Source organism: Chelonia mydas, chromosome 8 (genome assembly GCF_015237465.2).
Source record: "Chelonia mydas isolate rCheMyd1 chromosome 8, rCheMyd1.pri.v2, whole genome shotgun sequence".
In the NCBI taxonomy this organism is placed as follows: Eukaryota; Metazoa; Chordata; order Testudines; family Cheloniidae; genus Chelonia; species Chelonia mydas.
The window spans coordinates 23364414-23377624 of NC_057854.1; the positions used below are offsets into that span (position 1 = coordinate 23364414).

General features: G+C 43.2%; 1 protein-coding gene across 1 annotated transcript in view; it reads right to left on the reverse strand.

Moving 5' to 3' along the window:
* Positions 1-13211, reverse strand: part of ATP10B (ATPase phospholipid transporting 10B (putative)) — a 236500-nt gene that overhangs the window by 34854 nt on the left and 188435 nt on the right. Inside the window, exons 7-10 of the mRNA XM_043520957.1 lie at positions 9379-9510; positions 5530-5657; positions 3730-3982; positions 344-579 (exon numbers count right to left, since the gene is read on the reverse strand). Coding sequence (XP_043376892.1) covers positions 344-579; positions 3730-3982; positions 5530-5657; positions 9379-9510 — 749 coding nt within the window. The remainder of the gene's footprint in view (positions 1-343; positions 580-3729; positions 3983-5529; positions 5658-9378; positions 9511-13211) is intronic.

A 13211-nucleotide genomic window follows, 5' to 3' on the forward strand; every position in this document is an offset into this window, starting at 1 on the left:
CTCAAATTTTATAATTTTTAACTTTGTACTAAAAACCATACTATGTTCACTGTATTTTATCTGTAGTGAAGTGTGAGACCTCTCTTCTGACAGAATAACAAGATACTGGTAACTCTCCTGGGTGGCTCAATTTGTCACTTTTTCATGATGTAGTGTAATAGACTGAAATTCATCTGAGGTGACCATGTAGCATTCTTTGGCAAGTAGCAGGTTACAGTTTCCTTGTTCCCAATCTAGTAAATGAGTGCTATTTCATTGACTCTTTTCAGCTCCCTCCTCCCTTCAAAAAACTGCATAAAGCAGAGATCCCAAAAACATATTGACCTAATCTGAAGTTACTCACTATGGTACTGCTGAACGCCACTTGAGACTGAAGGCTGTCACAACGCCCCAATGATTTCTTCCTTGCATGTCCCTGAAAACGTGCTCGGGCACTTTGGCACCTCCTCATGGGCTTAGTGTTTTTCTGTTTTAAAGTGTCTGGTTTCTCTATCTTGATAACAGGAAGAGCGAAATGCTGATATCTTGCCCAGTCTTCATCATCTGAGTCCAGTTCCTTATGGGTCTCCAGGCGTTTGGCTGGAAGAGAGAAACCAATATCTTGCCTAATCTTTTCTTGTTATTAGCAGTATTAATTAGAAGATTTTATTTTTATTATTATTATTACTAACTCTGATAATCTGTGACACTCTGAACCTCAAAATGACACCCTGTACTCACATATTCACCACTGTTATATGTTTTGTACAAAGCATGCCTTGTGAGGTATCAATTGAGAAGTCATGATCTGTGGAATATTACTACCCTGTTGAATTGTATGCATTACCACTGTATGTGAAGTTATGGAGTTTGCTATATGTTTGTTACTGAAATATGTTGTGAGTCTGGGAGACACCCACAGCCTTTCAGTAGCAACAAAAGAGCAACTAACACCTCCAAGCCAGATTTACATTAGGGATAGCCAGCCAGATGTTGATGGCCCATTAAGGAGAATCCATTCTCCCAGAGGGCCCCTCCTGAAACACATAGACGTAGACCCAGTGTCTCAGCAGGGCATTTAGAACAGGTGACCTCTGACTCCATGTTTGGGACACTATCTTTCCGTGCACATGGATTGGGGGAGTATAAATTGGGGATGGTGACAACAGCCACGGCCTCTCTCCTCCCCCACCTACTCTGAAGGCAACAAGAACACTGGGAAGACAAAGACTTTGAACTCGGGAAATTGGTCTCAGGCTAAGAAGGAAATTCAGCCTGCGTATTAAGAACTGTAACCTACCTGTAACATCCAGTGGGGTAAGAAAAACTGATTCAAATCTTGCTTAGTCTGATAAAGTTTAGAATATAGACTGTGATTTTATTTTTATTTCTTATGTAACCAACTTTGATCTCTATGCCTAACTCTTATATTCACTTAAAATCTTTCTGTAGCTAATAAACTTATTTTAATGTTTTATCCTTACCAGTGAGTTTGTCTAGAGTGCGTGGGGAATCTACTCAGATTACAAAGGCTGGTACATGTCCACTATCCTTTGATGAAGTGTTGAACTAATTAATGAGCTTGCATTGTTCAAGAGAAGATCTTGAGCAGGTACATTTCTGGGGTGGAAGCCTGGGGGGATTTGCTGGTATTTCTCTGTGTATGGTTCATGAGTGGCTTAGAGCAGTGGCTCTCAATCTTTCCAGATTACTGTACCCCTTCCAGGAGTCTGATTTGTCTTGTGTACCCCAAGTTTCAACTCACTTAAAAACTACTTGCTTACAAAATCAGATATAAAAATACAAAAAAGTGTTACAGCACACTATTACTGAAAATGTACTTACTTTCTCATTTTTACCATCTGATATTAAAATAAATTGATTGGAATATAAATATTGTACTTACATTTCAGTTTATAGTATATAAAGCAGTATAAATAAGTCATTGTCTGTATGAAATTTTAGTTTGTACTGACTTCACTAGTGCTTTTTATGTAGTCTGTTGTAAAACTAGGCAAATATCCAGATGAGTTGATGTATCCCCTGGAAGATTTCTGCATACACCCAGGGTACACATACCCCTGGTTGAGAACCACTGGCTTAGAGAGCATTTATTGAATTTAGCTGGGTGAGTCCCTGCATATTGTTGACTGAGTGATTATAACATCTGGAGGGGTTTGCTGCTTGTCACTGGCAAAACATCCTGAGAGACAGCCCAGGCTGGAGCATTAAGAGGGCACAGCAGTCCCACAGTTCCAGGTTGTACACTGGAGACCCATCACACAATCTCTAAACCATCACCAGAAAAAAACTTCCATGCATAGTTCAGTTTCTTGGCAAGCCTCCCACTGAAATGTTTATCATTACAAACCAAACCAAACCAAACAAGAAACTGATCACTTTTATGGACTTCTGTTAACTAAAATATCTTTAGCTGCACTTTTTGCAGTTCAGTGGAAGAGAAGAATGAACTATGGTAATTCACAAATTTGGTAATGTTTTCACTCACAGAGCATGAAAATCTATTTGGCAGATGCTGGCCAGCATAATGACATTCTAAATATAATGTAGAGGTGGAGCAGTTATATGCATAATAAAGTACTTTGGGCCTAATTTTGCATTACCCACACAGGAAAAACTCCCACTGAAGAATACAACATGAAAGGGAGTTGCCGTCATATGGGAATTTTGCCTTAGCAAGGACTGCGAGATTAGACCAATAGTACTGTTATCCTTTTTTGACCCAAGTGGTTTGTGAAAGTTTGCGGCCCTGAGGGGGTTGCAGTTGGGTGTAAAAACTGACGATGAGGTCTGGTGTTTTCTTTGAGACAAACTTATTTATTTAAAAGGAACATACAGAATCCTGCATCTCTGAATGCAGAAGGAACCAAAACAAGACACATTCTTTGCTTACAGTCCCAAGCATCTTTAGCCAGCACCAGACCCAGAAGCCCATTCTCTAGCTTCTTTCAGGGCCATAGACTGTGCTTGACCAGGCTCTCTCAGTATGTCTTGCTTCAGTTTGTCTGTCCGTGTGTTCAGTTTGTCTGTACGTCAGCTTCTCTCTCTCTCTCACTCACACACACATTGTGCCCTCCGCCTATATGGTGTGAGTTTATTCCTATTTTTAGGTGGGGCTCCTTAACTATCTCTTACAGCTATCTTAAATGAAGACAGCATTCACACCCATCAGTTTCAATGAGGTTTTAACAAAATCCATAACAGTATTTATTAATGAAAAAGTAACTATCAGCAAATGGACCTAGCCAAAAAACCCAGATTCCAATACCTGCAAACTCTGGGGAACTTCAGATATGGACTTTGTAGTTTAGGCCCGTTTCTAGCAAACGCATAATTGTTCCTACCTTTCACATTACCCAGATGGTTGTATGGTAATTACTTTTGGACCCACTGAGTTTAATTACCACTTATCTCACTTAGTAAGAATCAGGGAAAGGTAGGGGTGGCAGTTACTGCAGCGAGGTGAATTTAAGAGGATATTTCTTCCTTGCAGTCCTGAATTGTTGATCACAATAGAACAGAGGCTGAGGTGCTTGATGTGGGAATATGAAGATTAGTTGTGTGGCTTCACAATAATTTTAAAAACTTCCACTCTCTAGTGAACCTTATAATAAGACAAAGAAAACAAAACAAAAAACCCCCAAACAAACCACAAAATGAAACACTAAGCCACTAAGGTACAGTAGGTATAGTAGGCTCATAATACAATAATATTTCTTTGTGTTTTACCATTTTCCTGATGTGAAAACTCATTTCCATCGACAGTACAGCGCCGAAACACCATCTTGTTCTCTGTTAGCGTCCCAGTTTTATCCGAGAAAATGTACTGGATTTGCCCCAGATCTTCAGTGATATTTAGGGCTCGGCACTGTATGGGCAAATCTACATCTTCATCATACAGATCAATGTCACTGTGAATTAAGAAAACTTGGCCCAGCTTGACGAACTCGATGGACACGTAGAGAGAAATGGGGATTAAAATCTGGAAGAAGAATGTTCCACAAGATGTTAGAACCTCAGTGGTGGGTCTTTTTTCTCGCTGTACTTTTCACTATCAGTCAAGTCCCATGTCAGTTGCAGTCATGACACTTTATGGAGAAGAAAAAGAACCTGTTCTTTCTGGAGTCTAAGTCTTATTAACTCAGTGGCAGGGAGATTTTCACTGTCCCTGTAATTCACAGGGAATTTATAGGTCATGGTCACCCTCACCGAAGCGCTGTGACCTCCATGATGTAGCATCTTGACCATAAGCACAGAAAATAATGTTCATGCATCTGCTGACTCTCACTAAACATGTATCTATGGGAATGGTATACTACCAGGAAATTCATATTCTAGGACTGAGGCTATGGTGCCAGAAACAGCCATCCAGAAGTGGAATGATGCTGTACACATAATAGCACCCTATGGATAGGTGCGGTGGATGTGGGTCAAGAGGTGCTATATTTGGAACTGCTCAGATGGGATTCACAACACTATCCAAAATGTGTTTCTAGGTCAAGGTGCATCTTTCTCAGATTGCTCCTAAAATAGGATGGACTAGCATATTTTTCAACTCTTAATATAAATACATTTCACAAGTAACTGCTTTGTTTACCACTTTCCCCTCTCCTGTTATACCCCCAAAAACCTCTAAATTCCCAAAATGTACAAGTATTCTGTTTCAGAAATAATGCATAACTTCCCTAGGGATTCTACCAACAGCTCAGAAAGTTGTCCTCATATTTTATTCATGTTAAACAAATTCTGTCTGTTTATATCTCAGTGGCTATAATAATAAATATGAAAAATAAATCCCCATTCCATAAAATGTTCTCAGTTAGGCTTAATCAGACTTAGATATATGGTCTCCCAGTTCTAATTTATCTTCTTTTTCCACGCCAACACAGCCTTATCTAGTTATTATTCCCTGTTGGTAAAATGTACAAAAATTTTTGTTTCACCCTTTCCTTGAGCTACTAAGTAGAATTCTGATTCTGAATCAGGGGAGAAAACACTGACAGTTCTAACATACTGACGGAATTGTCCTCCTTCGTGTGCATGCGATCAATTCTGGAACTAGTTTAATGATATTACCACCGCCTTCATATCAATACACTAGGGAAGGGTCAGAAGAAATAAAAAAAGGACTGTATCTTAAATATATATAATTGTGGGTATATACATACCTACATACCCATACTATAGTGACTATCGTGAATTGACTGTAACTAAGTATGGGTTTTCAGATGCTGTAGAACCCTAAAACTTAAGAAGCTTTCAAGATAAAAAGATGCTTCCACCTGATGTATATAGCAGCTGGTTCTCTACCATGTGATCTTTATTTACAAATACACAAAAGGCTGTTATCATTTAAGCATTCTACAGTAATGGTCCAATTTCTGTAAAAATTTCTGTAAAATACTATAGTATCTTTACAAAAGTTTTAAAAATAAATTCAACTATCAAGAGGGTGTAACTTGACATCTGCTTGCCAGCCATTATATCACCATTTCCAAAGCTACAGCTTTTCTAAAATTTCTGTTTTACCTGTAATAGGATTATCATTGTCAAGAACATGTAGAAACCAGCAAGAGCTGAGGAAAGGTAGTTGCCATTCACGTCTGGGACTTCGTATGGTGGGCGTTCTGAAAAATTCCCATTCCAAATGCCATGACCTATACAAAATCAACACTATTTTAGTGGAGTAAGCTGAGCAAAACAGTGGTGGGGCAAGAGTTCTGGAATATTCTATTTCTTATACTCTTGTTAAAAAGGAAAAATATTCCACAGCAATGGCCCCAAGCAATGCTGTAAGTCTACTGTAAACTGCACCATTAATGTAGAACACCATTGCACATTTTTATAAAGGTTAGATTAGTAGTAAACTTTAAGTGTGGGTATCCTTTAGGGAATCCTCTTCCTCCTCCCTTCTCCCACGGTCTGTGGGAGTTTCCCCAGAGCTCTTTTCTTTACCCTTTGCTCTTCTCACTTACATTCTGTCTCTGGGTGATTCCATTTGCTTACACAGATTCAAGTATCAGCTATACTAATGACTCAAGTTAAAGAGGTCAGTGGAGACAGAGATTTAATGTGGCCAAAACTGAAGTTATTCTCTTCCTTTCTAAACTTCTTCACTTCCCCCCTTCTTTTACTGTTGACACTACCATTCACGCTCCCCATGACTCAGTCCTGCAGTTTGGCATTTATTTTAGATTCCTCCCTCTCCCTTTATTTACTAGTCTTAGGCCACATCCAGAAATGGATGGGTCTTCCTCCTCAGTTTCTCCAAGATCTCTGTCCTTTTCTTTCCATTCCTGAAGACAAATCTCTTGTTCAAGGTTTCATTGCTTCCTGCCATGACTACTGCAAAATCTTTCTTTCTGGCCTCCCAGATATGCATGTTGTTCAAGAATGCTGTTAGCTTAACAGCACTGGAAACTGAATTTCCATACAGAACTAGTGTAGTTTGATACTGTACAGGCAGTCAGCAGGAACACAAGCTTCCCCTGCACTGTCTGTGGCTCCAGACCCATTTCAAAAGGCAAATCCTCTAGTACTTCACTCTTCAGGCCTTTATCTTGGCCTTTTTCCTGACACTCTTGAAGAAGATGCTATTAATGCCAATTGTGGAAGCAGTTTTTGTGATGTGGACATCTGTCCTACTAAGAACTGGATAGAGACTCCCAAATTGTTTTATGCTAGTGTAAGGGGACTGTTGCCCCTTTACTAACATTCAGTGGGGGTGTTTTAGTTGCTAGCTCCCAGTACTAAAAGGGGAAAGGGTCGATGGGGATTCAGGACCCTGAGATTGACAGTCTCTAGGAACAATGGGGAGAGGCCAATGCTCCAGGTATCAGCCTGAATGACAGGCGGGCAGGCTAATCAGGGAGTCAGGAGGCCAGGGAGGTCCCGTCCTCCGTGTGAGCTGGAATTGCCTGGGTCAGAGTGGGGCTGAGCTAAGGAGAAAGCAGGGGCCCAAGCTGAGCTGGGGAGCAGAGCTGTGCCAGATCCAGAGGGACCAGAAAAGCAGCCCAGAGAGAGCAGACCCAGTTCTGGGAGGAGAGCTGCAGCCCCAAAGCCAGAGGCACAGCCCAGAGAGAGCAGACTTGCCTTGGGAGCAGAGCTGCAGCAACCAGAGCCAGAGGGGCCAGAAAAGCAGCCCATGAAGCAGGTCAGTGCTGGGAGCAGAGTCACAGAAGCAGCCTGCAGAGCAGACCTGTCATGGGAGCAGAGCTGTAGCAACCAGAGCCAGAGGGGCAAGAGAAGCAGCCCAGGGAGCTGGAGGCAGAGTGGAGCTGGAGCTGAGACAGAGTGGAGCTGGGGCTGGGGCTGAAGCAGTCCGGAGCCGGGTGTCGTGAGCTGCTGGGGAGAGCGAGGGGGGACCCTGGGCAGTGGGCCCAGCACAGGGAGACGCCTCAGCCAGGAGGCTCTGCAGGCCAGACTTGGAGGGGGATTGGTAACCCTGACGGGGCGGGGGCAACCCTGGGAAGAAGGGCCCTGCCACCTAGAGCCTGAGAGCGTGTGGCCACCACCAGAGTGAGTGTCCAACCCACAGCATCCCTGCAGCACAGCCAGGGCCTGAGAAGGAGGCCTGGGACTTACAAGGAACAGGCTGTGAACTACCCTGACATTCCAGAGACACTGTTTGTGATGTTCCCTGCCACAGAGCAGGTTGATGTGTTTCCTTTAACCTTTCCCATTTTCCCTTATTCTTTTTAAAATTAATTTTTGATTAAATAACTTGCATTTGCTTCAAATTGTATGTAATGATCAGTGGGTTAGAGAAGTGCCCAGTACAGAGAGAGTACCCCAGAGTGGGGACACCCTAGCCCCTAGGTGACCACAGCAGGGTTGGGGGTCGAGCCCTCCAGGAATCCTGGGTCCAGCCTTGTTGGAGTTACGAGGACTCTGCCAGACAGGAGAGTGGAAGGGGAGTCCTCAAGGGCAGGGAGGCCACTGGGTAAAGGAAGCAGGAACGAGGACTCAGATCCTTTCGCTAGCCCACTTCACCGGGGTAGTACAGAAGCCAGGAAAGTTCCCCACAATAGTGGGACTATTCCCTCGTTTACACTGGCCATGAAAACACCTGTCAGATAGCAACAGCTTTGGCTGCTAGAGACCTTATCATATTTGAACAAGGATGATTATCCCATTACCACACTCATGAGTTAGCTACTCCCCCAAGTTTTGCTAATATTATGTTATCTGCAAGCAAGATACCGATCACTAAATCATCAGTAATATTTTTTTTCTGAAATCCTATATTCAAACAATTTTATCACATAAAACAAACTACTAAACCACTGTTGACGCTGAAGGTCATTTTAAGAGGATGAAATCTAGTGGATTTATTACTGTTTTATGTGTTTCACTGTATGAACATTTCATGTTTAATTCTTATCTTTTTTAAGATAAGCAGATAAATTGGTTTTTAAATGTTGACTTTTTGCATCTGTGTCCACACATCAAATTGGAACTTAAAGGATTTTGCTACTCAGGGGTCTCTGCACATGAGCATGACAAATACAAGAGTCTAAATCTAAATGACAGCAGCCCAGGAACAATGAAAATAAAATCTCTCTCATATGCATACAACTCAGCTGTTAAACTGAAATCCCATTTCTAAGCCAAAAAAAAGCTCATTCCAACATGAAGTGGCAAAATTAAAAAGGGATTTACTCAGTTCTACTGTTCGTCTTAAACAGATTCCTATTTTCTGATGCTCCCTTACTTCTAGAAGTACTAATCTAATGGCTTGCTTGTATGTCTCATTACAGCTCTCATGGGCAGCTACCTGGACACTTGTTAGGGCTTCAGTATGGTACGATACAACTCTGTGTGTGTGAACTACATCAAAGCTGTAGCACTAGGCAACTTCATGGCTGTGCTGCAGTTTAGTGAAAATGTTTAGAAACCACAAGAAACCTACAGGAGCCTTTGTAATCTCTGTAAAGTCATGGCCCATGGAAAACTCACTGGGCTCCAACTTTGGCCCTTTATTCATTAGAGTTAAGAAAATGTATTGATCCTGCTCTGACTAGGATAGGATCACAGTCAGTACTGGAATGCAAGCCTGTTCTGCAGCTTTCTGCAATGCAGTGAAGATGACCTCTTCCACGATTAGCATCTAGCAAATCCTACTAGAACTGGAGATGAAAATTCATACCCACAACTGAATTTCCTCCCACATTTGGGATTATTCAGATTTGAGATTTTGATTCAAACCCATTATAAAGATATGCATCAACCCTGAAATTTCAGTTAAGTTCCCCAGAGTAAAGGTGATCAGATCTAAGTTTTGGAACATACACACGCCTAATAAGAACAAATCTTAATCACCACAAAGAAAACCAAACATTTCAAATGGAAGAGGAGATTTTCACTGTTGCTCCATACCTAGTGCTCCGATAAGACACATGATGAACAGAAGCCCCACACAAAAGAAAATATCAATGTTCATGCGCCGTTCTATCTTGCTGCGTTTGTAGCGCGGCCCACTGTTATTCAGCATGGCCTTGGTTTCATGACCTTCAAAAACACAAATGGAGAGAACCTTATTTATTTAGTTTCTTACCTGGGGGAGGGGAGAGAGAAGAGAGACAGACTTAATATACATTTATACCCGACATGCTGGTGCCCACAACGTTCACTTGACTCCAAGCATTTCATGGGGGGGAGGAGAGGGGCGGCTCAGATGGGAGTGGTGTCAGGGCTGGAGGATCCCACAGGAGGAGAGGGAGTGTTTCCCTGCCTTCTCCACCTGGTATCACATACCAAGAAGGCGCGTTCCTGTGCCCTAAGTCACAGCAAAAGCATTGCAGCAGGGCATTTTACCTGTACAGCCTGATGGGGCCCAAGCCTATCACACACCATCCATGCCACTCTTCCAGGCATTCATATTTATACTAAATTGATACATTTATGTGGTAAATACAAGGACCCCAAATTCTCACTTACACTAAGGCCCCATAAGAATAGCCGCTTGCAAGAGGTCTCCCTGGCTAGCATAAGGCTCTGGTCCCAGTTCCTGCAATACAGGGGCATGTTAAGGGCTGACTGAGGTTATTGCTGGAGTATAATGTACAATGGCTAATGTCTGCTTTCTGGGGACCACAGGAAGCAGAGCATACATTAGAGCAAAACTGAGTGGACTTAACTTACACCAGGGCCAGGCAGGTCCTGCCTTCCCCAGAACTCAAAGGCAGCTTAAAAAGCTACTTTTCCTTCCCACCCTCACTTCCTGTCTAAAACACTTCATTCCCGTATCTGAGAATTGAGGCCAAGAATTTGAATCCTGATTTAAAGTGAAAATCTGAATGCAACCTTAACTATGGAGTTGCTTCTGACATCTTCATGATATACACACAAATAAATACACACACTGTAAAATGTATATGTTTAACTACAAACAGAAGACAGAGAAACTTTTAAGAAGAAGAATTTCTATGAGACAGACGTTAGGGGGAGCATGTTTCACATTAGAGTCCAGCTTTACAAGCACTAGAAGAAAGTAAAGCTTCCAGTTAGGTCTGGAAGGATTCCAAAAAAACAATTACATTACAGATTTCAGCTGTCACACACATTTCACTCTCACAAGGGCAGCAGAGTCAGCAGGCCCACAAGGCTTGTACCAACATTTGAAGATGTGGGGAAACATGTACGTGCTTCTACTTAACAGCTAAATCTGCTTGATGTGAAAAGGAAGTAAAATAATATTTGTAAAATATAAAAATCTTATACAATAAGATAACATCTTATTTTACTTCCTTTTATATATAGAAATAAAAACCTTGATTAGGTGGTCTACTGATTTCTAACTACTTTTGAATATCTCAGCAGCTAAACTGGCTTAATTAGAAGCTGCTAGTCACATTTGCCATGTGCAAACTTACAGAAAACCCAATACGTCAGATCCAGAAGTGAATGATTTTAATGTTATTTAACTCTTCATTATGTGATTGTGAAGTATGAACAACACCGTAGGATAGAAAAAATATTAAACTTATTCAATTTGAATCAAGTTACTACGCTTGTAATGCTAATAAGAGACTAGTATAAGAAGTGCTAACATGAAATCTGCATGTAGAGCCTACTTTTTCTATCCTATTAATTTTTCATACTGCACCCCTCATTGTGTTGTCTAAATAATCTCCAGTGGTGTTTTAAATGATGTCGTATGTGGTTCTTTCTCCATTTATCTTTCCGCAAGATAAACTATGTATAGATTTTTGTTTGCAACTGCATGGTATATGCGAATGATGGGTTGTTTTTTCCTTGTTTTATGATATGCTAGATGCTTTTATTTGGGAAGACAAGGTCAAAGAAGCACGCCTCGAACATGAAGAGGAAGTGAGCAGCAAGTGGTCCAGCAGTGCCATTAATGCTGTTGCTGTTCCACATCGTAGCCCAAATTCATATTGCACAGCATCTATGATTACTCTTTGTTCCTATTTCAGTAGTGACTACAGGTCCCAATCAAAATGAATGCCCAAATGTGCTAGGTGTTTTACATATACATAGACACACCTCCCTGACCCCAAAGATAATAAAATCTAAATGAGTAGCTCAGCAAGCTCAGAATGAAAATTTGATCTCATCATCTTGTGACAGGCTAAGACTATGAATTAGAGGTATGAATTACACTGCATTTCTAGGACCTCCCCGTAACTCTGAACATGCTGTTTAACTCACCCCCTTGCTTAGCTGCAGGGGGTGGCAAATGAACAGTTATGTCTCTCTCACTTTCTAGTTGCTGAATGGATGGAGAAATTTCTCTTAGCTGCAGGATTGAAGTTTCTCTCTTGTCTCCTACCACCTTCATGTCTGGGGTGAGTGCAACTCATGTAGCCCCTCCGCTGTCATGATTGGAAGAGTGCATCACCCTGTGTTGGCTGAAGCTTCAGCAATGAGGCCTATATGCACTTTTCCCTTAGCACAACTGCCTCACATTTAGCCATCTGCATAGACATGAAAAGTAAAGTCACACACCAGTGAGATGTGAGCCACACAGGCTAGGCAATCACATTCAGCGATTGCTCCACAATTCACTGATGTCTCCATTAAAGGTAAGTTAAGAATTATACAAATGGAGAACATGTCATCTGTGATAGACCCAGGCCAGTTGGGTACAGCAGAGTAGCCTTATTGGCATCCAGGAAGTGGGCGGGCAAAGCCAAATAATTACGGGGGACAACTAATGAACAACAGGGACAGGAGTGCGGTCAAACGAAGGGAAACGGACGGGGACACCGAGCAGAGAACCCCGGACAGTGCCCACCGCTCCTCAAAGGCGTCAAGGGAGTCAGTGGACACCGCCCAGAGGAACTCTGCCCGGAGGCGTGAACGGACAGAGGATTGGAAATAGGCCCCACAGTCGCAGGAGACTCCATTGGCCAACCTCCTCACCCTGGTTTTATAGATGGCCACTTTAGCCAGGGCCAGGAGGAGGTTGACCAGGAGGTCCTGCGACTTAGCGGGGCCACAGACAGGGAGTGCATAGATAAGGAGGTGAGGGGAAAAGTGCAACCAAAATCTTAACAAAATATTTGTGAGGAGCCGGAATAGGGGCTGCAACCTGGCGCACTCCAGGTAGACGTGCGCCAGGGTTTCCCTCACGCCGCAAAAGGTGCAGGTGTCTGGGATTGGGGTGAACTGCGCCAAGTACACGCCCGTGCTCACGGCCCCGTGAAGGAGCCACCAACTGATATCCCCGGCGGGCCTCGGGACTAAGGTGGAATATAGGCTGGCCCACCGGGGCTCCTCAACCTCTAGAGGTGGCAGGAGGTCCCGCCACTTTGTGTCAGGGCGGGACGTGAGTGTGAGGACGTGAAGGGTGTGGAGCACGAGCATGTAGAGATGTTTCCTTGGCGCGGTCTGGAACTGGACCGGTTGCAGCTCGCGTAGCTGGCTCGCGGTGAAGGGGTGGGGGGGTCGGTCAGGTCCACGGGGCAGGGGCCTGATGAAAAGGTCCGGAGGGCCTGGGGTGGAGGGTGGGCGGGGCGTGCCCTCTCATAGGACCTGGTCGAGGTAAACCCGAGCAGAGGGCAGCAAAGCGGCCCTCACCTCCTGCAGTACGTGCAGGGGAGTACGAGGTCTGGAGAGCCCTATGCGCTGAGCGAGCGTCAGGGGATCCAGCCAGCCTCCCTGGTTGTAGTCCAGGAGGTCTCCGACTCTGGTAACTTCTGCCAGGACCAACCTCTGGTGCACCAAGGGGGACTCCGCCACCTGCA